Source organism: Rhinopithecus bieti, unplaced genomic scaffold, assembly GCF_001698545.2.
Source record: "Rhinopithecus bieti isolate Rb0 unplaced genomic scaffold, ASM169854v2 scaffold_20150, whole genome shotgun sequence".
NCBI lineage: Eukaryota > Metazoa > Chordata > Mammalia > Primates > Cercopithecidae > Rhinopithecus > Rhinopithecus bieti.
This window is the reverse complement of record NW_016810565.1, coordinates 1,063,232-1,088,609: the sequence shown is the minus strand read 5'-3', so window position 1 is coordinate 1,088,609 and position 25,378 is coordinate 1,063,232. Positions and strand designations below refer to the sequence as shown.

General features: G+C 54.5%; 1 protein-coding gene across 2 annotated transcripts in view; it reads left to right on the top strand.

The window, feature by feature from the left end:
- Nucleotides 1–25,378, top strand: part of KIRREL3 (kirre like nephrin family adhesion molecule 3) — a 575,101-nt gene that overhangs the window by 530,761 nt on the left and 18,962 nt on the right. For both annotated transcript variants that reach the window (XM_017892265.1, XM_017892264.1), the window contains exons 6-10: nt 4,515–4,665; nt 11,115–11,220; nt 18,070–18,218; nt 20,617–20,744; nt 22,344–22,470. In XM_017892265.1, the coding sequence (XP_017747754.1) occupies nt 4,515–4,665; nt 11,115–11,220; nt 18,070–18,218; nt 20,617–20,744; nt 22,344–22,470 (661 nt within the window). The remainder of the gene's footprint in view (nt 1–4,514; nt 4,666–11,114; nt 11,221–18,069; nt 18,219–20,616; nt 20,745–22,343; nt 22,471–25,378) is intronic.

Below are 25,378 nucleotides of genomic sequence, written 5' to 3'. Positions count from 1 at the left end.
GAGGGGTGGGGGTTAAATAGAGAGGGAGCTAGGTGGGGAGGGGGGTAACAGGGGAGGGGCTGGGGGATTAGGTAGGGGGGGATGGTGAGGGCTGGGGGGAGGGGCTAGGGAGTTAAGTAGAGCAGGGTGGTGGGGGGCCCCAGCAGGTGGGGAAGGTGAGTAGGGGGGAGAAGCGAGGCGGCCTTGTCGCCAGGCAATCAGGCCTGCTCTCAGCCTCTCCAGACTGTTTGCATATCAGTGAGCATCCCACATTGAGCACCAGTGCTTGGGTCCCCACTCCCTGCCTGCCCTCCAGCCCGCCCATCTCTGAGGGCTCGGCCTGGCTCTCCACTGACCAGCGGAGGCCCTGGGGGCTTTGGAAAGAGCAGAGTGGCCAGCCACTGCCACCCAAGCAGGAAAACCACGGGGTGGCGTACCCTGTGTACCACCATGCCTGGGAAAACCAGCCTCCCAGGCCAGTGCTGGGAAACTAGAGAGGTGAATGCCAAATCCCTGCCCTTAGGGAGGGGCAGTGAGGGTGTGTGCACAGCCCTGAGGCAACACCTGAGCAGGCAGCATCCAGAGAGAACCTGGGGCCCTGGACAGTCACAGCCATCAGTGGACAGAGGCCCATGAACACCCACAGACAAAAACAGGTACGCACACATACCCATGGGGGTGTGTGCTCCAGCACGCTCATTCCTGGACACAGTCTGCACACACACCGTCTATATGCCTGGCCCTGGTCCATGTCTGCACACACAGGGGCTGGGTCCTTGGGGACCCTTGGGGATCCTCGGGAGCCACCATAGCAGTCACATGGTGACTGGGCGACCCGGGGACTGGCAGCACATTAGTGCTCACCACACTGGAGGGAGGCCTTGGAGGCAGTGGCCCCCAAAGCGAGTGGTCCACCATGATAATTCACTTCCTTCCGGAGCTCACCTGCAACCCATGAAACTGCCTGAAGCAGGAGGTGCGGGGCTCAGTGCTCATGGTGTGTCCCCAGAGCCAAGCTCGGTGAAGGGAAGCAAGGAAGGGAGGGGCAGAGCGGAGCTGCGGCTAGAACCTGTGGATGATAGAATGTTCACCTGGACAGTACCTTCAAGGCTGCAAAGTCCAGAGGCTCCATTTGTATGTGAGTAAAGTGGCGACTAGGGGAGATCCATTTCTGAAAAGGAATGAAGCAAAGAAACAAGAAAGGAGAGGTGAGATCAGAAAGGAATGAGGGGAAGAGAAACCTGAGGGTGCAGACCCCATGCACCCCTCCGCATCCCGCCCTGCCCTTCAGACGCAGGGCTCCCTCCAGCCTTCCCCCTTGGCCCCCCGGCTCTGTCCCACCTTCCTCCCCTCAGTCATCCTGTAGTGGAGCCGGCAGACCCAGCCTTCCTCCCTGGGACGCCTGCCACACGGGGTCTGGGGTCCCCCGCGAGCTGGGGGCCCAGGAGGTGCTGGGGCCTTCCACGAGGACAGAGAGGGTGCTGATGCTGGGGCACCCGCCTTCCTCTCACCCTCTTTTTGTTTAATGAACACATCTCCCTTTTTCTCTAATTAGGTGGAACAAACAACTTGAACCAGAATTTTTATTTCCCAGAAAAGCACACGCCCGGACCCAGTAAATATGTCATTAATCATCATTCCGAGGCGGAGGAGCATGCTGGGTGCAGGGAGGAGGGAGAGCAGTCAGAGGGCCTAATTAGAGCTGGGGCCCCTCACTCCCCTCCCGCTGGCACCCACCTCCCAGAGCCCATCCATTGGAAGCTTTCCTGGCAGAGTCAAGCTTATGTAAATGTCCCTTGTTAGCACAACGGAACCGTAAAGGAGAAGAGAACAATACCAACCCGCTCTTCACCACCTCCTGCCTCTGCTCACCCTACCCAAAGTCTTAGTTTCATCCAGGAAATTGTTCTTATTATCACTTGGCTATTTATAGACTCGGTGAGGTCTGCTGAGGAGCCCAAGCCAGGATGGTAAAGCGGTGCCGGCTGCTGCTCCCTCACCGCCCGGGCTTAGGCTTGGGGTTCAACTTCACTCCTCTGCCCGATTTTGCCAGCCCCGGGACGGATCGAAGGCTCTCACCTGGTGTGCCACTGGTCCTGCCCCCGGCTTGCTGCATCTGGCCACATGACTCTCTTCCAGCCCCTCTGCCCAGGGCCGTGGCTGGCACCCTGAGTCCCAGGCCTGCAGCTGTACCGCGTGGCTCTCTAGAATGTCATAGTCTGGCTTTGCCTCCAGCAAGATGTGCTGTTCTAGATAGAGGCTCTGGCCCTGTTCTCCTGAGGCCATGAGGTTTGCCCCACATTGAGAAAAACTGCACTGAATTAAGGACCGAGAATGTGGGGTTCCAGGCACCTACAGGTTTCTCCCTGTGGCCCTAACTGTTGCCACCTGTCCTGCCAAGAGCACGGTACCCACCCTCCAGCACCCCGGGGGTTGCGGCAGAGGCTGTGGCTCAGGGTTCACCCATTCTTAAATGCAAATCCTAGCTCCACCCAGCAAGTTCCTGGCTCGCCTGGAACTCAGGTTTCTCTTTGGCTAATCAAAGATAATGCTGCTCTCTTCCCGGGCCCTCATAAGAATTAGAGACACTGCCATTGTCACTTTATGGGAGGTTTTGAGGGAGGAGTGGTCTGTTCATCTACTCCCTGGCTCCAGTCAGGGGGAAACAGGACCGCACCCGTAGTGAAGTCCCTCCCTAGTACCTTCTAGCACCAGAAGCCTTTGCATACTGACCAGACTCCAATCCCAATCTGGAAGTGCACCCCCCCACACTCAGCACACCCTCCCCGGGGTGCACCTGATTTAGTGGGCCCCAAAGTGATGGGGAAGTAGCTGCAAAGAGGAACAGGAGGGGGAAGGAGGTAGCAGCCACAATGGGGAAGTAGCTTTGGAATGACATTGTGGCCCAGTAGAGTAAAGCAATGACCTGGGAAGATGGGAGACCAGCAGTTAAGATGGGTTTGCTTCCTAGGCCTGCCATTACAAAGCACCGCAATTCGGTGCTTAACACAACAGAAATCAATTATCTCACAGCTGTAGAAGCCAACAAGTCTGGAATCACGGTGTCAGCAGGGCTATGCCCCTCCAAAGGCTCCAGGGGAAAATCCGTCCTTGCCTCTTCCAGCTCCTGGTGGCTCCTGGCATTGCTTGGCTTGTGGCAGCATCCCTCCAATCTCTGCCTCCAACTTCACCTGCCCTTCTCTGTGTCTCTCTGTCTTCTCCTCATCCCCCTCTTCTCCTCCTCCTCTTTTCTTTCTCCTTCTCTTTCTCTTTCTCCTTCTCCTTTTTCTTCTTCTGAGGCAGGGTCTCACTCTGTGGCCCTGGCTGGAGTACAGTGGCACAACCTCGGCTCACTGCTCAACCTGCAGGGATCAAGTGATCCTCTCACCTTAGCCTCCCAAGTAGCTGGGACTACAGGCACGAGCCACCATGCCTGGCTAATTTTTTTAAAATTTTTTTGTTTATTTTTTCTTTTCTTTTCTTTTTTCTTTTTGTAGAGACACGGTCTTCCTATGTTGCCCAGGCTGGTCTCCAAGTCCTAGGCTCAAGCAATCCTCCCACCTCGGCCTCCCAAAGTGCTGGGATTACAGGCATGAGCCTCCACGCCCCGCAGACTGTCTTCTCTTCTTCCAAGGACACCAGTCATTGGGTTTAAGGCTCACTCTGAATCCAGTATGACCTCATCTCAAGAGCCTTAACTAATTACTAATTGCTTGACTAAACTGCAAGGACCCTATTCCCAAATAAGGTCATATTCTGAGATTCCAGGTAGAGAATAATTTGGAGATGATACCATTCAACCTCCTGTAAGAGCCTAGTACTTATTTCAAGACCAACTCGAAGTGTAAGTTTGGTCAAGCTCCACAGCCTCTGTCTAGCCCACTTATTTTCTCCCCTATCCAATGGGAGATAATGGTGTCTGTCCCACCTGTGGTTTGATTGAGGCTCTGATGAGATCAGGGAGTGAAACGCTTTGGAAGGTTGAAAGGATTTATATAGGCAAATAATCAAAAAGTCGATGTGCACTGATTCTGCCCATGTCCCCACCCACTCTGACTCCCATTTCCCAAACTGTGCCCCCTCTGCAAACTGTCCCTGCTCAGGAGCCACAGTCCCTGCTGGTTGCAAACCATCTCCTTGTGTCCTACAGAGCCTGAGACTCACTCAGGCACCAGAGGCAAAACAAATACGAGTTCATTTCAACATGGGACCCCCCTGAAGCCTGGTTTCCATGAAGCCTATCCTGGTTTATTTAGTGCTTTTAGCATGTGAATCCAGGCTAATTTTCACATGATGGAAAACTACCTAGTTCCTTTTTCCTTCCGCAGCCCAGCACTTACCCAGGCCAGGGAGCCAAGGGTAACCCCCGAGCTCTATGTAGACATTGGCAGCCCAGGTCTCCTGAGCTGAACCCCTCCATCCTCAGCTCCCCCTTCTGTCTAAGCTAGTGCTTGTTCACCCCCAACCCAGGCTGGCCACCCCAGCCAAATGACATGGAGCTTTCTCTCCCCTCTCCCCTCTCCCCTTCTCCCAAGACTCTGCTTCGGGATGGCAAGCGGGAGAGCATCGTCAGCACCCTCTTCATTTCCCCTGGTGACGTGGAAAATGGCCAGAGCATCGTGTGCCGTGCCACCAACAAAGCCATCCCCGGAGGAAAGGAGACGTCAGTCACCATTGACATCCAGCGTGAGTACCCACCCCCTCCCCCAACCCAGCCCTGCCAGGCCCAGGGTGAAACACCCAGCAACCCTGCTTATAGCCTGGCCCATCTGATGGCAGGCAATGGGTCAGGCAGCTCTGTGGATTGGCCAGCTCGTAGGTATGGACAGGAAGGATCATCTTGTCTTCCTTACTGTCATGAGATGCAACCTCGCAGATGAGGGTCTTTTGCAAAGAACATCTTCAGGCCACATTTCAACACCTGTACAAGGTGGGACTTTCACACCAATAAATACGGTCAGCTGCTGCCCCTGCTGGCCTAGCCGGTGGCCCCTCTGTTGGAGGGGAAGTCTGAGTGGAGATGCTGATATTTGAAGGGTCCTCAGGCTCCAGAATCGGCAAGCGGCGCTGTGCTCTGGAGAGGGTGCACCGGCCACTCTCATGGAAGGGTCGATCGAGGGGATATGAGGAAGGAAATCTACATGTATTACTTCATTTAATCTTTTTTTTTTATTCTTTTGAGACAGAGTCTCTCTCTGTTGCCCAGGCTGGAGTGTAGTGGAGCAATCTCAGCTCACTGCAACCTCCGCTGCTGAGGTTCAAGCAATTCTCCTGCCTCAGCCTCCTGAATAGCTGGGATTACAGGCATCCATCACTACACCCAGCTAGTTTTTGTATCTTTAGTAGAGATAGGGTTTCACCCTGTTAAGCTGGTCTCAAACTCCTTACCTCAAGTGATCCTCCCGCCTTGGACTCCCAAAGTGCTGGGAATACAGGGGTAAGCCACCACGCCTGGCCTTATTTAATCTTTTCAACAGCTGTTTGGAGAAGGTGTGACTGTGGTCCCTACTTTGTGGGAAACTGAGGCACCAAAAGGGTGATTAACTTGCCCAAGGCCACTTAGGTTTCAAATGCAGGCAGCATAGCTTTCCAGAGCCTACCCCGGTAACGTCCTCTCCACACTCCTGCACAGCCAGCCCTCAGTGGACCGTGTTAGGATTGATATTGACAATTATGATGCTTTAGGGTTCCACCAGCATCGCATCCCAAAACCACCCGACAGAGATCCCTGAAGGTCTCCTAAAAGTCTCCCTAAGGTGCCCATCAGCCCCAGAACCAAGAAGAGCTCAGCAAGGTGTTCCAGTGGCCTTCCTCTCAGGACTGGATTAGTTCAGTTTAAAGGGTTGGGACTCAAAAGTGGACTTCTCTCCTTCGAGATTCCCTCCCTGCCGCCAAGCGTCATGCCACCACAAGCTGGTGGCTGCTTCTGTCTTGGGCTCTGAATTACAAGGCTGGAGCTTCAGGCTGGCATTCGTGTCCTCCTTGGTCTTTTATTCGTTTTAAAGCAAGTGCATTTAAAAACACTTCCTAACAGCCCTGATTCATCTAAGCCTTCAGGATTCTGGGCTCTGAGTGGCTCTCCAAGGACCTAGAGTCCAGAGATGGGGTTTAGGTCTTAGGGTTCTGAGAGCTCGTCTTGGCAGCTAGAGAGCAGAAGTTCCCAGCCAGTGTCTAGAATCCCGACAGACACTATTTAGATTCCAGAGGGCAGAAGAAATGGTTGAAAACCTCAGGTGGGCTCAAGACACCCACACACAAAGACTAAGTTCTTGAGGCAGGAGGGCACTTTATCTTCACTGTCTTGCCACCAGCTATTAACAAATATCTCTGTCCCCCCCACAACCTCTGACACACCCCTGTACCAAGGAGCCTTCTTGCAGTCCTCATTCACAAGGATCCAGGGCAGCGGAGCTCTGGCCAAGCCTAGAGCTATGGTGATGGAAGGAGGCCCCAGGGCACAAAATGCAAGGAAGGCTGGCCCTGAAAATTAAGGAGGCAAGGCCTCCTTAATCTCTGACCCTCGGCTCTTCCCTCCACTGGCCCTGGCCCTGACCTGGGTCCCGGGTCTGAGCACCACCTCCCCCTGTGTGGTGAGCAGTTGGCACGGAGCAGTAAGCCCCACTGCTGGAAGAGGTGAGATGCTGCGAGGCCAGGCAGTCCGGCGTCCAGGACGGCTCCACCACCCACAGGCGGGCTGGGCCCACACCTGTCACATCACCCCTGGGGACTCTGGTTCCTTGTCTGATTTGGCCAAATGACATCCAAGGCCCCTTCTTGCCCTAGGACTGGCCACGGATCAGAGCTGTCTGTCCAGATGCAAAAATCCAAATCAGGAAGGTCAGAGGGCGGGAGACACAGAGCATCCAGGCTTCCTACTTCCAGGCTGCCATTCGATTCACCGCCACCACCACCCCGCTCCCTTCTTCCCCAGCCCATCCCCAACCTGGTCAGGAGGCCTGTACAAAATGTTACAGACTCCTGTACAAAAGCGACAATCTAGCTGGCCGCCTGCGACAGCAGCGTAGGTCCTGGCAGGGAGAGGTGGGAAAAGTGGTGTTTCCTGCTCTAGGCCACCATCCATTTACCCCAGGAGAACCTCTCCAGGCAACGGGAAACCTGCCCTCCTAACCACAGCCCACCCGGCCTTCTGCACTCATGCCCATGGAGGATCGTTCACCAGGGTGCAGGTGACAGTCTGCATCCGGGAGGACACTGGGTCTTGCCAGGCCTCTGGGACCTTTCTGGCTTCCTTTCCAAGGATATCTCAGCCACCTTTGGAGGCATCGGAATGAGGTTAGAGTGACACTTGGAGCCCAGCAGCCCAGTTTCCCAGACCACCCTCATCCAAGGTAGTACTGGGTAGTGGTGAAGGCCACAGCATTCTTCCTGCTTTGAAATCTCTGCCACTTACTGAGAGGCACTGACCCAGTTAGTTAACCTCCTTGTGCCCCGGTTTCCTCCTCCGTACATGGAAGTAATCATGCTTACCTCCTAAGGTTGCAGCGAGGATTAAATGAAATCCTTCCTGTCAAGCCCCTAGCGCAGTGTCTGACACATTGTGAATGCCCCACACCTATCAGCTGCTGTCAGGACGCAGAGCCAGAGGTGAGTGGCGCCCCTCATCAGGTGTCCCCACAGCCCTAACAGGCAAGGGATCTTCATCCATTTGTCCCCACACTCACTGCCCCTAGCCTGAAGGTGCTTATATGTGCTTGCCAAGCAAAACACACATTGTCCACCCGCTCCCTCCCTCCTTCCCCCTCCTCCTGCTCCAGCTCCTCCTCCATTTATTCATTTGTTCATTCGGTCAACATCCAACTGTTTACTAAGGACACCATGGGCTGCATCAGAGCTGCCTTTGCGAACCTGCTTATTTTCTCAGTCAACCAAGAAGCATCCAAACTCAGCAAAAGCACATTTGTTGTTTGTTTCTCTTGGTCTTCATATGTTACCCAACGGAAGACAAAGCCCTCAGATTGAGTAATGGGAGAGAAAGCTTAACACCCCCAAAGCCTCACCACATCTGGACTCTGTGTCCAGCTGCCAAGTTTCAAATGAATGTGCTATAAAATCACTGAGTCATGAAGATTCTCTCTTTTCCCACCCTCTCCTCCATGTAATACTTCCTCTGAAAACACACACACACGCACACACACGGGTGGATAGAAACACTAACAGACTCCCAGCTGTAACATCTGTTCAATGTGATCTCAGTTCCACCAGCTATATCAAAGCTGCCCTCTTGCAAGTTATGCTGCCGACATCACAAGTGGGATTAAAATCATGTTTAATAGTTGGATATGACATAAACTATTTATACCTCTGGAGCTTGGCAGACTCCTGAAAATTTATATTTTGTACACCAGCAGAAGTGGAGAGAGAAGCTTGGGCACCTCTGGTCTTGGGGTGGAGGTGCAGATAAGGCCAGTGAGTGTGGAAGCCTTGTGAGTCGCTTCAGGGCAGGTGATCACCAAAGACGATGCTAAGAGGAAGGGAAAGTGCAGGAGAGAGGCCTCACGGTGAGCTGATCATGGCAGGGGTGTGAAGAGGCATCGAGCAGCAGGAAGGTCCTACAGCAGCTGTGTGCCCCACCTCCCTGCCCCACCTCCCTGCCTCTCAGACCTCATCACTTTAGAAAGGACTCCCAGGTGAGGGAAGGGCCTCCTGGCACAGCCCCCCCCAAGTTCTCTGATGGGTCCTTCGAGTCTATGGGACTGGCACTCACCTCCTCAAACCAGACTTGGGGTAGGTACTCACCTCCCAGTGTTGGCCTTCATAATGTGAGGGCATGGGCCGGCCATGCGTTTGGATCCAGGTGGCAATTCCCAAGTTCCTCTGCCTCACCGCTGCTTCTCCAGCCCATGGTAAATTGCAGGCTCCTCCCTGGGTGTCCATGTTCTCTACGTAGGGTCCCACGGACGCCCAGCTCAGCCAGTCAGCCTTGCACGGAAAGAGGGCTGGGGCTCCTGATTCAGCCTTGCCCTGGAAGCTAGGGTGCGGCTTCGAGGAGAGGCCAGGGGGTTCTGGGGGTAGGAGGAGAGTTCTTGTGGCTACTCCTTGTCACCCCATCTTTGTGACCACTTGAATTATGCCTTAAAACTAGGACTGAGATCACAGAAATACCCTCACTTCCCTTGTAATTCCCCATGAAGGGCAGGCAGGCCGGCCGCACCAGGAGCGGATATGTCCTGAATTTGTGGTCCCCCGTCCGGAACTGGGGAAAATGTGGGAGAACAGGCTCCCCAGCACAGTCGGCCACCTGCTACTCAGAAAACAGAGCTCTCTTCCCAGTGCCGGCAGATACCAGGGGAGGCAGGTTCCTCTTGGGCACCAGCAGGCAGAGGGCGGCTGAGCAGTTACGTGATCCCAACTCCAGGGTAAGGCCGGCTCAGTCTGCAGCTGAGAGGCTGAGTGTATGACTCTCTGAGGCTCTCAGGACCCCACTATAGTCCCAACCAGAGCCCAGACCAACTGGGCCAGCTGGTCCCTTTGTGGTGCCCCCACGGGGACCCAGAGAGACCAGCATTTTTCCTCATTACCTCTGAGAAACTGGCTTCTTTACTTCTTTTTCTGGAAATGGGCTGGACCCCTAGAAGTCCTCGTGACTTTCCTGCAATTTACTCTGCTTGTTGGTGGGAACTGACCCAGAAGATGCGGCCCAGGGCCCAGCTTGTCCATGGGGACCACGTCCTGGGCTGCCCACTCAACTCAGCCAGACCTCTGGGCCATGACAGGGAAGAAGGATGGGAACTGGCTCATCATCCGCCCTCCCTCGGTGTGTGGATGCCCCGGAGGTGCCCAGGCCTGGGGGCCGCCGGGAGCCCAGCAGCGGGGCTGACACCAGCCTCTGGAGAGGGTCCAGAGCCAGCTGCCCCTGAGCTGGGCAGGGCCAGGCTGACGGAAGCCATTCCCACCTCTCTGCCTCTCTAGTGCAGCCCTCTCGAGCTGTTTCCATCTTCCTATCCTGCAGTGTCTGCTCCTCCTTTTCCTCATAGTTTGACTTGGTCTTTCTCTCTAACGCCATCATTGTCGGGCCCTGTGTGCTGGGTCTCTGTGGCCTTTTCTGCTTTTGGTCTGAAATCCTTGTCTGATTCACAGTCTGCAAACAGGTCAGTCTCTCCGTCTCTCCATCAGTCTGCCCTCTGCTTCTCTAGATTTCTGTCTCTTTTTCTCACCCTTTCTCTGCACTTCTCAATTTCTATGTGTGTGTCTTTCTGTCTCTCAGCCTATGTCTCTCTCTGTCCCTGTCACTTCCTCATCTTTGTCTCTCTTTCTCTGTCTCTCTACACACACACACATACACACACACATACACGCATGCATACACACATGCACACATGCATACACACATATACACACACATGCACACACATACACATACACACACACACATAATCTCTCTTCCTCTGTGGTCTCCATGTCTCTCCTCTGTGTACATGTCTCACTGTCAGCCTCCGGTCCCTTCTGTACAGATCTCTCTGTGTGTCTCTGTGTCTCTGGTTCCTGTCTCCCTGACTTTTTCTCTCTCTGACTTTCTGTCTCCTCCCCCTCCCACCATTTAGCACTTCAGAGCCTGGCTTCTTATCATGTCAAATGAGAAAGCAAGCCCCACCCTGGGGAGCTGAGGCCGTGGGCCACCAGCCAGGACTGAGTGGAGATGATTAGGCTGATGAAAGGGTGTAAATGCCGCTTTCAAGTTAACAAATGCCCCAGAACCTTTACAGAAAAGAGATAATAAACAGACATTTCAAAGACAGTCTGCACTGAAGTGAGGCTGAGTGTCCACCCGCCCCTCTCTGCTCTGCACCCCTCTTCCCACTTCTCCTTCCTGGAGTATTTTGTTCTGCCCGAAAGCTGGAGGATGGGAAACCCCTGGACCCAAGGCTGAAGCTTCCTGGCTTGGGGTTCGTGTCAACGCCAGGCCCCAAGTCCACGGGGGAGCCCTGATCCCACTTCCAGGACTATCTGAAGCAGGCACCTTCCATGGAGCCCCCAACTTCCTGGAGACCACCAGGGTGGTGGCTGCTCTGAGGGTTCCTGGGTGGTGGAGTCTCTGGCTCTACCCTCCAAGTCACCCAGGATCTCCCTGCCCCCATTCTTTCTCGGGTCTACAAGTGACTGCCCTCTCCCTGCAGATCCCCCACTGGTCAACCTCTCGGTGGAGCCACAGCCAGTGCTGGAGGACAACGTCGTGACTTTCCACTGCTCTGCAAAGGCCAACCCAGCTGTCACCCAGTACAGGTGAGAGTCACTGCTGAGGAGGCCTGGCCTGGCCACTGGCCCCCACCCTCATGCCTCTCAGGTAGGATGTCACTTAGGGTCCTTAGCATGGCCGCAGCGTGTGCCTGGTCCACATCGCGTGTCCAGTAGCCTTCTTCCCTTTCCCTTGCACCCGGCTGCCTGGTGGCCGGGTGGACCCTTCCTCTTCTCTGTGCATGCACGTGCCCTCTTCCACTGGAGGAAGCAGGACTCACGCCTTCTGCTTGAATAGCCTGTTTATCCCACACTCCGAACGTGGGAAAGACTCAGGGAAAAAAAAAAAAGAACAACCAGGAGAAGCAGCAAGATCAGAACCTCTGTTCCAGTCTTGTGCCCATCAGACTGGTTCACCTGGGTGGGTCAGGATGTCTGGGCTCCAGCCCGGTCCAGTGAGCATCCGGGATCACACATGCTCATGGCCCCTGTGTGTCTCTTGCTCACAACATGGATAAAAGCATCACTGTTTGGTTTTTTTGTTGTGTGTGTTTTGTTTTGTTTTGTTTTGTTTTGAGACGGAGTCTCACTCTGTCACCCAGGCTGGAGCACAGTGGCACAATCTCGGCTCACTGCAAGCTCTGCCTCCTGGGTTCACACCATTCTCCTGCCTCAGCCTCCCGAGTAGCTGAGACTACAGGCGCCCACCACTACGCCCGGCTTTTTTTTTTTTTGTATTTTTAGTAGAGACAGGGTTTCACCATGTTAGCCAGGATGGTCTTGATCTCCTGATCTCGATCTCGATCTCGTGATCCCCCCGCCTCGGCCTCCCAAACTGCTGGGATTACAGGCGTGAGCCACGGCGCCCGGCCAAAGCATCCCTGTTTTTTTTTTTTTAACTTGTTTCTGCCTTGTGACAGAGCTTCACGAAGGCAGGAACTGCAATTCAGTCACTGATGGCTCTCAGCATGCGGCACAGCACGTGGCATAAACCAGATACTCCTTAAATGTGTCTGACTGATCCAGTAAACACACAGGCTGCTCCTCTGGGCGCCCTTCTGCCTGGGCTCTGCACAAGACTCTAGGAGACTAAGCGACCTTGGAGGCACTCAAGGGCAGACTCGCCTCCTTTTGGGTGCCATGTGGAACGTGCCATGGCCCTGACTCAGCCTGGTCTCTTTCCACCAGACCAGGCTTGGGGGTAGAGCCCAGGTGTCACCTCTGCCATTGATCTGGGTCATTAAGATGTAGCATCGGCAAAGGCCAGTGATACTAATGGTCTCAGCCTAGGAAATAAGCCGGCCTGGGGGAGTGGAGAACAGGGAAGACAAGAGGCAGTGTGGCCCCAGTGGGCAGAATGGAAGGAAATGGACCACAGGGACAGCCAGGGATTCAGGTTGGACAGGAGGAGGTGCTCCCTGCAGAGTGCATAATTAAGCAGCACTGGAGTCAGAAACCCAGGCAGAGGCAGAGCACAGAGTCCCTATCCCCAAGGATATTTTAGAATAGGATGAAACCCATCTGTCCTGTCCAATTTAACCATTCGCTTGACTGGAGTCAGAAGAAAGATCAGATGACCTCCAGGGTCCCTTCTAAGCCAAGGACTCCAGGCTCCCTGGAATCATGTGGATCCAGCCAGGTCCAGGGGGCAAGTCTGGTTTGGCTGTGGTCTGGCATCTATTCAGAAGCCACTGAAGACACAGGAGAGGAGCCTGATGAGACTTCCTGGCCCTGGGCATCCACGCTGCACCTGCCAGGCGTGGGTTCCTCTGTACAAGTTCAGCTTCTCTCCTCTGTCTGCTCCCAGGTCTCTGCTTCTGGTCCCTAAACACTGGGTACAACATGCCCAGAAAATACCTGTCATGCTAGTTTCCCAGGGCAGCCCTTCACACTCACAGACCACCCTGCAAGCACCCCTATTCACCCTCACAGCCGCCCTTAGAATGCCTGTTGGGTGCCCCAGAGACCAGGACACACAACTTTCAACTTTCATTTCCCCTCACTGCCAGGCCCCGGTCACCTGGGGACCCAGTGATGGGTGGGCTGGGCAGACAGCAGGGCTGCACGCCCTGGGACCTGACCCCTCCACCCCCAGGCCTGCCTCCCCCCCTATACACCTGCCTACTGACCCAGACAGGTTGAGCAAACACCCAGGAAACCAAGTGCTGGGCCTGATTCCCAGAGTCACCAACCTCAAAAAAGCAGAACATCAATAATAGGAAGGAGAAGAAAGTGGGAGGAGAGGAGAGGTCACTGCAAAGCACGTGTGAGAAAATGTTAACAACTGGTGAATCTGGGCGATGGGAGGGTGGCAGCTAATGGGACTATTCTTGCAACTTTTCTGTAATTCCGAAGTTTGTTTTTTGCAAGCTGAAAAGTTAATGAATAAGCAGAGAACATGCAGGCTTCCCTGGGCTACAGGTGGCCTGTGGGTCCTCCCTTTCATACTCCCCTGGGGCTCACAATATCACAGCCAGCCCCTCCAATACCGCAGGAGCTGAGAGGCTGGGAGGGCAGGGTGTCCTGCAGAGACTCACTAGTTCTTACTGGTCACCTTCCCTCATGGCCTTCTGATTAGTGAAGGGTCCTGAAAACACCTCACTGAGGGGTCATCTCCCTCCAGGACTCCAGAGGCTTTCAGGGAGCACTTCCGGCCCCCAGGTTAATGCCAGAGAGCTGGAGTGGCCTGGGAAGGGAGGAGGTGGAGGGGCCACAGAGAAGGGAGGTGGTGGGCGCCTGCACCCACCCACACTCGCTCAGCCCCTTCACTGCAGCAAGGTCTCACCAAGCAGCCAGGTGTTCAGATACAATGTTGGGATCCAAGAAGAACGTCATAAGCAAATCTCTTCACATAAGTACATTGATTTTTCCCAACTAACTGACAAGATTACAGGAATCTTTGTTTCTTTACTTTCATTCATCTTGATAACTTCCTCCCTGCTCTCACTAAGAGGCTGTCATCTCTGAAACTAGAGAGAACGCCCTCCTCCATCCCAGTGTCTGGGAAGGAGGCCTGAGTGGCATGAGGGTGTCACTGCAGATGCTCCTAGGGACCAGGAGCCCAAAGTGCTTTGGGGCCCTTTCCTCTGAGAGTCTCTCAGTGTTCCCCAGCAGATAGCAGGATGTGGCCCCCCCACCAGAGATAAAACCTTGGGCTATTTGAGGACAACCTGGCTGCTGTGACACGCCGGGTCCCCTGATTCTGTGATATAAATAATCATCTTACATTTGTTCAGACCAAATTAGACATTGATTGGGAGAGGCTTAAGCTGACTCCACTTTCAGAGGGGCTGGGAGAGGTGGGGAAGCAACAGTGAGTCGGGGGAGGTGGGTTGGGAAAGGAGAGGAGACGAAGAGAAAGGACAGGGAAGAAGAAACTGCACCAAAATCAGAAGAGGCACGAAGAGGGTGGGGCGGGACTCACTCTTTAGCTCTTGGCCTGGATCCTTGGCCAACTGCGTGGATGCAGTTGTTTGAGTGTCTGTGTTTTTGGCAGGGACCCCTCAGAGAGCTTTTCAATGTAGAAGGGGAAGAAAGACCAGCTGGGCGAGATGTGAGCTGGGGGCTCTGTCGGCTGCGGAGGCACCTCCCCAGAAGGCCTGGCTTGGGCTTCTGCAGACCCAGCCTCCACAGCGGGCCCCTTCCTCTTCCTTCTCCGGCTCCCTCACCATGAGAGGAGAGGACAGGGAGGGCAGGGAACCTTGGCGCCTGGAGCCAGCAGCAGTTCTGCTGATAACTCGGGGCCAAGCAGGTGGGGCTTCCACGCTCCGTGATGCTCCTGGTGAGGGGCCCTGGAAGGAAAGGAGAGGAGAGAGTTGCGTCTTCTCCAGGAAGCCCTGAGGAAGACGCATGCTTGGCCCAATCACCTGCGCCCAAACCCTCCACCCCCGCCCGGCACCCAGAGCTGTGAGCAGTCGGGGATCCCTGCCCTCCCAGCCCAGCCAGCTCCCCGCCTGGCCTCCCGCTGCATCCACCACCTGGCCCCCTCGCCTGAGCAGGGTGGAAGGAACTGCAGGGCTGGACACACTTCCCCAGATGTGCCTGGAACTGAATTCATTTGCCGCAGGCAGGGGCCGGCTTGACTCTTAAGTCTGGTCATTAAATTAAAGTTAGAAATTGAAACAACACATGAGTAACACATAATGGCTTACTGGGAAGCTACTTAAGCTCTAAGGGAGCTATGGTTTGCTCTATTGTTAAACTACAATTGCTATTATTAATTGTGTTCTTAATAATTACCCAATATTAATTTGCAATAACAACTGCGTGGTGCCAGCCTAGGTGTTCTGTGTGAGGCCGAGAAACAGCCATCTCTAGGGCTGGATGGGCCAGACGGAGGCAAGAAGCTAACGGAGGGAAGGGCAGGAGACGGCATCTGTGGTGCCAGGAAAGACTCCAGGAATAAGATAAAGGGGAGGCAAAGCAGGGGGGCAGAGACACTGCAGTTCCAGGGAGCAGTGGCTGCAGGGTGACGCTTCTGGAGGCAACGAGCCTCTGCAGCTCTGGAAAGACAAACTCCCCGAAAGACACTTCAACTGCAATGGGAGGAGCCTGAAAAGAAGTTATGTGGTTTCAAAAACAGAATGTTGGCCAGAATAGGATTAAACCAGGAGAAACGGAGAACTCTTTCCCTGGAGATCCGTAAGGAAGCCCCCAACTTCACATGCATATGCACATGCACACGCTCACACATGCACATGCCCTCACATGCACACGCCCTCACATGCACATGCCCTCACATGCACACGCTCACACATGCACATGCCCTCACATGCACATGCCCTCACATTTTTGCAATGCCTCACACATCCACATGCTCACACATTGCACCATGAGGGCCTCACATGCACACGCCTCACACTATGCCCACGATGCTCTCCTCTCTCACATGCACCCGCTCACACATGCACACAGATGTACATGGACACACACATGTTATACATGCCACATGGGACACCACATGCACTCACATGCACACATGCACATGAACTATTCATTCACACATGCACATGGACACAATGCACACAGTCTCACACATGGACACACTCGCATTAGTGCCACACACATGCCACATCGCTTACATCATGGACACACATCACCATGCTTACACATGCGCCACACGCTCACACATGCACAGCATACGGACACATATGCACACTACCATCATGCACGTGCTTACACATGCACCACTCACACATTCCCATGCCACCCAACACTGACCACTAGCACTTATGTCACACATGCACATAGACACATCATGCAACCACATGACATGACACACATGCACACACGCATTACGACATATGGCACACATCATACGCACACATGCACGACATACGGACACCACTTGGCCTATGCCGCACATCATGCACATGCTCACCATGCACCACACACGGACACGCACACCAACCATCACATGCACCTCATGCCACTACACAGATGCCACACGCTCACACATCACACACGGACACATGTACACAGACACATGCACATCATGCTACACCACTGCACACATGCACACACACGGACACACACATATGCACACACTTACCCAGCTAGCGAGCCACCGACCTAACTATGCACCACACACAGCCACACGATGCCGACATGCATGCACATGCTTACATATGTACATGCTCACGCATGCACATGCTCACGCATGCACACACATGGACACATGCACACACTCACACATACCCACACTCACACATGCACACACACATGCACACATGCACATGGACACACAATGCCCACACTCACACATGCACACACTCATGCATGCACACGTGCACATGGACACACTCACACATGCACACACACACATGCACATGCACACTCGCACATGCATTTTCATATGCACACCTGCACACACTCACATGAACACACACATGCACACACATACATGTGTACACACATACCCCCCTGTGAGGCTCCAGTGCTTCCTGCACACAGCAGGCTGCTGGGTCACTGGTCCAACAGAGGGGTCACTGCCCCAGAACCAGATCCAAAGCAAGCCAGAGGCCTCTTGTCCTCCCTTATTGTGTGGTACTGACTGGCCGACAAAAGAGCCTTACGACTCACATCACCTCACCAATCCAGTGCTGACGGAGCCACTGCCTCAGAGGAGCAAAGCCAGGCTGCAAGGGCGGAGGCCAGGCAGGAAGAAGAGCAAGTGTCATCTGGGGAAACTGGGAGGACTTTCTGGGGTGAGGAGGCACCATGCAGAACCCCATGGAGGCAGGAGGCAGAACAGGACAGGAGAGCTGAGAGCTGGTCGAGAGGAAAGAGGGACAGCCAGGGCCACTCGCTCACGCCACTTCTCCTGATGAGTATTAGTATTCCACTGTTTGGATGGGAGATGGAACCCCTACGGCATACCTCTCCCACAGCTTCTCGCCTTGTCAGTGTGTGTGTGCGCGCTCATGCACACGTATGAGCATGCATGTAGGGGTGTGCTCCGTTTGACCCTGGCCTTTGAGGTCAAGGACTTGGCCTCCTTCTTTTCCAAAGGGGCCCATGATCCAGTTCAGAGCAGGACAGCCAGCTGTCTGCCCACTGATAGCTGGATTTTCCGTCATCTAGCCAGCAGATGGGCTGACCAGCTGAGTCATCCACTCACCCCCTCCAGAATAACCCACTTGTTGAGTGCCACTGACTGCCTGGTGACCACAAACCAAAGCCTGCCACCTTCACAACTGCCTGGGTGGGAGCAAAACCAACTCCTTCTGAGCCCTTGAAGTAGCCCCTCTGTGAAGATTCCCCTCGAGGGACCCCATAGGACCCCCACAACTTGCCGCCCACCCCAGGCCTCATTTTCCCGTGGGATGGATGCATCCAGTTCCCAGAGGGTTGGCCTTGCCACTCAAGGCCCACATCAGCCCCTGGCCTTTGTTGCAGGTGGGCCAAGCGGGGCCAGATCATCAAGGAGGCATCTGGAGAGGTGTACAGGACCACAGTGGACTACACGTACTTCTCAGAGCCTGTCTCCTGCGAGGTGACCAATGCCCTGGGCAGCACCAACCTCAGCCGCACGGTTGACGTCTACTGTGAGTGCAGTGATGCAGACTTCCCCAGGCGAGCAGGCATCCGGTGGCTTCTGCTTAGAGCTGGAGAAACCAGGGCTTGATTCATTGCACACAACACAAGCTTCATGCGTTATGACGTAGGATGCTTTGCACTCGACGAAAACCTGCTTTGTCCGGTGTTTCATGTTTATTTTGATCCCTGTAATGACCCCATGAGTCAGGGTCTTGGCTGGGGCTGCTATGACACGTTACTGTAGACTCGGTGGCTTAAATGGCTGAAATCAGGGTGCCATCATGGTGGGTTCTGGTGGGGACTCTCTTCCTGGCTTGTAGGCAGCTGCCTTCTTGCTGTGGCATCCCATGGCAGAGAGAAAGAGAAAAGCAAGCTCTTGGGGCCTTTATTCCAAGGGCACTAATCTCATCATGAGGGCTCCACTCTCATGATCTAATCCCCCTGCTCCCCAGAAAGCTCCTCCTACTACTACCATCCCACAGGGGCAAGGATTTCAACTTTCTCCCACAGGGAGAAAGACCCCAGAAAGAGGAGGGGGAGCCCAGGCACCCTCATGTGCCTGTCCCACCCTGAGCACATTCAGCCATTGCAGTCTTGCCCTGTCCTAAACCTTATAAGAAAAGTAGGTGGTCACCAACGTGCTGGGAGGGAAGGCACTAGAAAGGCTTTTCAAGCAGGCACAGTAGTACACACCTGTAGTCCCAGCTGCTCAGGAAGCGGAGGTGGGAGGATCACATGAGCTCAATTGCAGGGTTGACAGGGGACACAAGCATGCAGGCCATCATGGGTAGATATTATTATTCCCATCATCTGAATGAGGAGACGGAGGTCTGAGGTCACACAGTAAGTGGCCAAATGAGAACTGAACCTGGGCAATGACCAAATCCATTGCCCATCCACACACATTCCACTGCCTTCCACTGAGGGGACTCATGGATATACTCTCTTTTTCTTTTCTTTTTTTTTTTTTTTTTTTTGAAACAGAGTCTCACTCTGCCGCCAGGCTGGAGTGCAGTGGCAAGATCTCTACTCACTGCAACCTCTGACTCCCTGGTTCAAGAGATTCTCCCGCCTCAGCCTCCCGAGTAGCTGGGACTACAGGCACGCGCCACCACACCTAGATAATTTTTGTATTTTTAGTAGAGACGGTTTCGCCATGTTGGCCAGGATGGTCTCATTTTTAGCAGAGACGCTTTCACCATATTGGCCAGGATGGTCTAGATCTCCTGACCTGACCTCGTGATCTACCCACCTTGGCCTCTCAAAGTGTTGGGGTTACAGGCGTGAGCCACCGCGCCTGGCCCATCCCCTCTTTTCCACTGGAGGCCTGCAGGGACCCACAGCAAGGTAACGCATTGCCATGGACTAACTGGCTGGATGTGTTCAAAACAAGCATCATTAGCTCATACACTGCTCCTTACAGTTTTAAACTCGCTTTTACAAACTTTAAAAAGTCTGACCCTTCCCCTCTCCCTCGAAGCCTTAGAAGAAAGTGCTGTTACTCCCTTTTTACATCAGGGGACAAATCCCAGTCTCCTGGCACCAGGCTTCAGGCTCTGTCTGCTCCCTGGAAGGAGCACTCTGAGACCTGCCTAGCCAAGGTCGGACCCTGGGCCTGGAATCCCCCCACAGCCCCCACTGTGTAGACCAAGCTTGGTCTACAGGAAGCTCCAGACATGCTGGAGAAGGTGGAGAGGAGCCTGCGTTCAGCTCTTCAATGCTTAGCAGAGGGGTGGGAAGTGGAACCCAGGGCTGCTCTGCTGCAGTGGGGCTGACACAGAGACCGGAATGGCTGGAATAGGAGGGTGGCCTGAGAGCACTGGGTGGGAAACGCTGGGGGAGGAGGAGTGGATCACGAGAGCCGTGTCTCCATCACCCTGCATCTCAGAGCCCCCATCCCACCCCAGAGGTGCACCAGGTCATGAAGGCTGAGGCTGGAGGAGAAGGGAGCAAGCTTGAAGGCAGAGGCATGAAGATCCCAAGGGCCCACATCCCCAGGACAGGAGGAGGGCCCATGCCTGCCACTGGGATGGGGGGGCTTCCCCAGCTTTCTGGCACCATTTGGGATCCAGACAGAGGGAAGGGGATGAGAGCCCTGGGGGTAAATCCAGGCAGAACCTGGTCCCCAGCACCTTATTCCCAGGCCCCATGCTGCTGACCACCTCTGTGGGCCCAAGAGAGGCGAAGCCTCCGGGAGAGGGGTCCCCTCCTTACTTCCTGAGTCCCAGTCCCAGACCCCAGACCCCGCCCGCGCAGACGACTAAAATGGAAGCGACTGAGGTGGCACAAGTACCCTGCTGCCTCCCTTCCCCCAGTCAAGGTCTGGGGGGGAAAGGAGGCAGCAGCAAGGAGGATCCCAGAGCTCCCCAGCCACCTAAACCTGTCTCCTTCTTCCCCGCATTGCAGTTGGGCCCCGGATGACCACAGAACCCCAATCCTTGCTCGTGGATCTGGGCTCTGATGCCATCTTCAGCTGCGCCTGGACCGGTAACCCATCCCTGACCATCGTCTGGATGAAGCGGGGCTCTGGAGTGGTGAGTCTGCAGCTCAGACTTCGGGCCACCCTGGCAGGGGGTGGGGGACAGTGGGGCAAGAAGGAACTGCTGCCCAGGACTCTCTCACTATTAGACTGGGGGAGTCAGCCTCCAGTGTAAGCCACAGGGAGAAAGACCCCAGAAAGAGGAGGGGGAACCCAGGCACCCTCATGTGCCTGTCCCACCCTGAGCACATTCAGCCATTGCAGTCTTGTCCTGTCCTAAACCTTATAAGAAAAGTTGATCACCAACGTGCTGGGAGGGAAGGCACTAGAAAGGCTTTTCAAGTGGGCACAGTGGTACACACCTGTAGTCCCAGCTACTCAGGAGGCTGAGGTGGGTGGATCACATGAGCTCAAGAGTTTAAGTCCAGCCTGGACAACAGAGCAAGACCTTGTCAAAAAAAAGAAAAGAAAGAGAGGTGGAGAGAGAGAGAGAGAGAAAGAAAAGAAAGAAATTTTGTAACTCCCCCCAAATAAAGCCGCCCTTTAGCCTTGGACCTGGGCTTCACTTTCTTGTGTTCCTTTTTGTTTGTTTGTTTGTTTGTTTGTTTTTGAGGTGGAGTTTCGCTCTTGTCGCCCAGGCTGGAGTGCAATGGGGTGATCTCGGCTCACCACAACCTCCGCCTCCCGGGTTCAAGAGATTCTCCTGCCTCAGTCTCCCAAGTGGCTGGAATAGCGGGCGTGGGCCACCATGCCCAGCTAATTTTGTATTTTTAGTAGAGACAGGGTTTCTCCATGTTGGCCACACTGGTCTCAAACTCCCAACCTCAAGTGATCCGCCCACCTTGGCCTCCCAAAGTGCTGGGATTACAGGCGTGAGCCACTGCACCCGGCCTTTGTGTTCCTCTTTTAAGATGTATGTATTCTTCAGTGCATGAGAGATTGTCAGATGTCCTCACATAAGAAGAAGCGGGGAAAGCCTCGCATGGGGAAGCAGGGGGACCAGAAGGAAACCAATCTTTGTGTGGCCCGTTACGTAGCAGATACTACATTATCCTGCCAGGCCCCACACATAGACAGAAAGTGAGCATCTGAGAAGATAAGCAACTGACCAGAGAGACACAGGTGTTCACTGCTGGAGTCAGGATTTGAACGCAGACCAAGCTCATGCCAGAGCCTGTTTTCATCACTCCAAGCTGTATCCCAAAGGGATCCTGAAAATGACTCTGAAAACAAGTTCAGGGGCTCTCAAAGAAGTTCAGCTGTAGGGTCATGTCACCCATGGCTAGCCTGGGAGAGGAGAAGCCACCGCAGGTACAGGGAGGTTCCTGTAGGAGGAAGCCTGGAAGTCCCCAGGCAGGCATCCCCCTCCTCCGGCACATGTACCCCTGCGTGCCCCCAGCCCACAGGGCTGCACCTGGGATGCAACATCCTCAGCCACACGGGGCGGCCTCTCTGCTGGTGGAGTCTCCTCTGTACAGCCCACAGGCATTGTCTGTGCCAGGACATTTTTGGCCTCTTTCCTCCCCACCTTGCTTCCTACTGAGATGCCAGAGACTGCGTGTTACCCCAGGCCAGCCTCTCAGCTGCCCTGTTCCCAGAGACGGAGCGTACCCCTCCGCCTGCTCTTGGTGTCTGAGCCTGCCAATTCTCCTAGGTCCTGAGCAATGAGAAGACCCTCACCCTCAAATCCGTGCGCCAGGAGGACGCGGGCAAGTACGTGTGCCGGGCTGTGGTGCCCCGTGTGGGAGCCGGGGAGAGAGAGGTGACCCTCACTGTCAATGGTAAGACCCTCACTGGGGTGAGCCAGGCCTGAGGGAGGGAAGAAGGACCTCAGGCATCTTGGCATTGCCCCAAAGGAGCTGTCATTGGCTCTGGGCCTTACTGTCACCTCCAACTGTGGGTAGAGAGCAATTAGGTCCACCTCCTGGATTCCCTGTCAGACCCAGGCCAAGGGAGGAAGGGCCTGGATAGTTTTGTGGTCACCTCTCTTTTTGTTTGTTACCTTCGAAGGAGTCTCAGCCCTAAGAGTGGTGGGTGATGAATTTTATCCTGGCCAGGAAGAAAAGCATCAGAGAGGTCGCTAGGTGGCCAATGTATTTCATCCACTCACCATGGCCTTGGCCCATGAGAATTTTTTTTTTTTTTTTTTTTTTTGAGATGGAGTCTGTTGTCCAGACTGGAATGCAGTGACACGATCTCAGCTCACTGCAACCTCAACCTCCTGAGTAGCTGGGACTACGGGCATGTGCCACTATGCCCAGCTAATTTTTGTATTTTTAGTAAAGACAGGGTTTCACCATCGTTGGCCAGGCTGGTCTCCAACTCCTAACCTCAAGTGAGCCAGCTGCCTCGCCCTCCCAAAGTGCTGGGATTATCGGCATGAGCCACCTCTCCTGGCCCCATGGGAATTTAGGAGAGCATCTCTGCACCTCCTGATCAGCCTCTTCCCGTTGTGTGTGAGCCACCCAGTCAGGGAGCCCTGTCACCATCTCCATGAGGCCACGTGTTCAGGGGCCCCCTTGAGGGCAGGAAGCATGTCTTATTATAGATAATACAAATAATTACAGCAGGGGAGTCTTTTCACGGTGGGAGTTAGTAGATGAATGACTATTACATGAAATGTGTAGGGACAAGGGCGTCAGACCAGGCCTGGATGATGGGGTGTGGACAGTCATGGAGAAGCTGGGACCTGGCTCAGGCCAGACCCAAGAAGGCTGTGGCACCAAGACACAAATGCGGACGTCCCTGCCCCATCAGGTGCTTTGGCCACGAGCAAAAAGCAAAGCTGCCAGTTCGACTCCTCTGCCATTTCCGAAGGCTCCCCCCCAACCTCTGTCATGCCCACCGCCCTTTGGGAGGCCCCTGTTCCCACCATAGCCTGCCTCAGATGAAAACCCCAAAGCTCTAGGCCCCTGCAGGAACTGAGCCACCAACGTTTGCAGGGCATCTGGGTCCTGGCCCCAGAGCACTGCCTTAGGGAGGGGCCAGCTGAGGTCTCCAAATGAGCTCTGTGGGCTTCAGTGTCCTCTCTACCCGAAAGCCACCTGCTGGTGGCCTCATCTATTCCCTTCGCTAGAAAACCAAAACCAGCTTGGTGTCTCCTCAGCCCTCTCTGCTGTCCCCATTCACTAGCTCCCCCCACATCCCCCAGCATTTCCATTCCTCTCCCCCCACCCCAGAGTCGTGGCAGCCCCAGAGGGAGGCTGAGTCTACCCAGACCCCAGCACGTTCACAGCCACCTGTCCTGGCAGAGCCCTGACTCAGAGCCCTCCTGCCTTTCCTGCGTGTCCCCAGGACACCACCAATAAATTGGCACTGCAGGGCTAAAAATAACAGCATCTGATCGCGCCTCTGTATATCCATGGCAACACAGGCTGCAGCCTTTTCCTTTCAGCGCAGGTGTCTGACACTCAGCTCAGAGCTCCAGGCCCCAGTGAAATCAGCGACCCTCCACACAGCCCGCACCAGCCAGGGCATTCGGAAGTCAGGCTGTCCGGGCCTGCAGCTGGCTCTGTTCTGCTGGCCCCATGACCAACCAGCCCAGAACCCTCACGCTCATTTACACACTCCAGGGCCCCCAAGCCTGGAGCATTAAATGAGCATTGGTGTTTCTGGGAAAAAGCAGGTGGATAAAGGAGGAGCTGACATCTGCCGTCACTTTAGATGTTCAGGCATTTCCAAGGGAGATATAAAGAGATTTCTTGAGGACAGAATGCCCCCTGGGGAACACAGGCCTGGAGGGACATTTCTCTTGGATGGGGAGGACACTGAAACCCAGTCCCTGGTGCTGACCAAGGTTGAATCTGCACTCTCCAGGTCTCTTTCTCTCCCCTCCTCTGCCTCCACCCCTGCCAGCACAAGCTCCCCAAGGCTTCCAGGCAGAGAAAACCTGGAGGGATTGGAGGGAAGCAAAGAAGCTGCTCATTTATTTCTGCTGGACTAGGGTGGCCTCACACACCTGGAGGCAGGGGGATGAGTTCAGTGGCCCTGGAGAGGAGCCCGCCAGACCCTCCTGGGGGTGAACTGTCTGTTCCTGCTTCTGCAGAGCAGGCAGAAGGAGGGTAAAGCCCAGTGGATGGGACCTGGGCATGGGCTGGAGGGAGCTGGTGCTATGAAAGCATTCAAATGAGATCAGGTTTTTGACAACTGCTGGCCAGCGCAGCAATCCTTTGGGAAAGAAATTGGCACAGACCTCAACCGATTTGGCTCAAATCAGGTATCTGCAGGAAGAGGAGAGAAATCTTACTAACCCTCACCCTGTTTCCCTTTATCCTGGTTTTTGTTTTCTTTTAAGAAGCAGATGCATTTGATGATGCCTTTTAGAACCCTGAAAACCCCTCAGGGGATTCCTAGCTCCTGGGAAGCACAAGGAAAAGGTTTTGTGTGCGTGTGTGTGTGTGTGTGTGTGTCTGTGTGTGTCTGTGTGTGTGTGTGTGTGTGTCTGTGTGTGTGTGTGTGTGTGTGTGTCTGTGTGTGTGTGTGTGTGTGTGTGTGTGTGTGTGTGTCTGTGTGTGTGTGTGTGTGTGTGTGTGTGTGTGTGTGTGTCTGTGTGTGTGTGTCTGTGTGTGTGTGTGTGTGTGTGTGTGTATGTGTGTGTGTCTGTGTCTATGCGTGTGTGTGTGTCTGTGTGTGTGTGTATGTGTGTGTGTCTGTGTCTATGCGTGTGTGTGTGTCTGTGTGTGTGTGTGT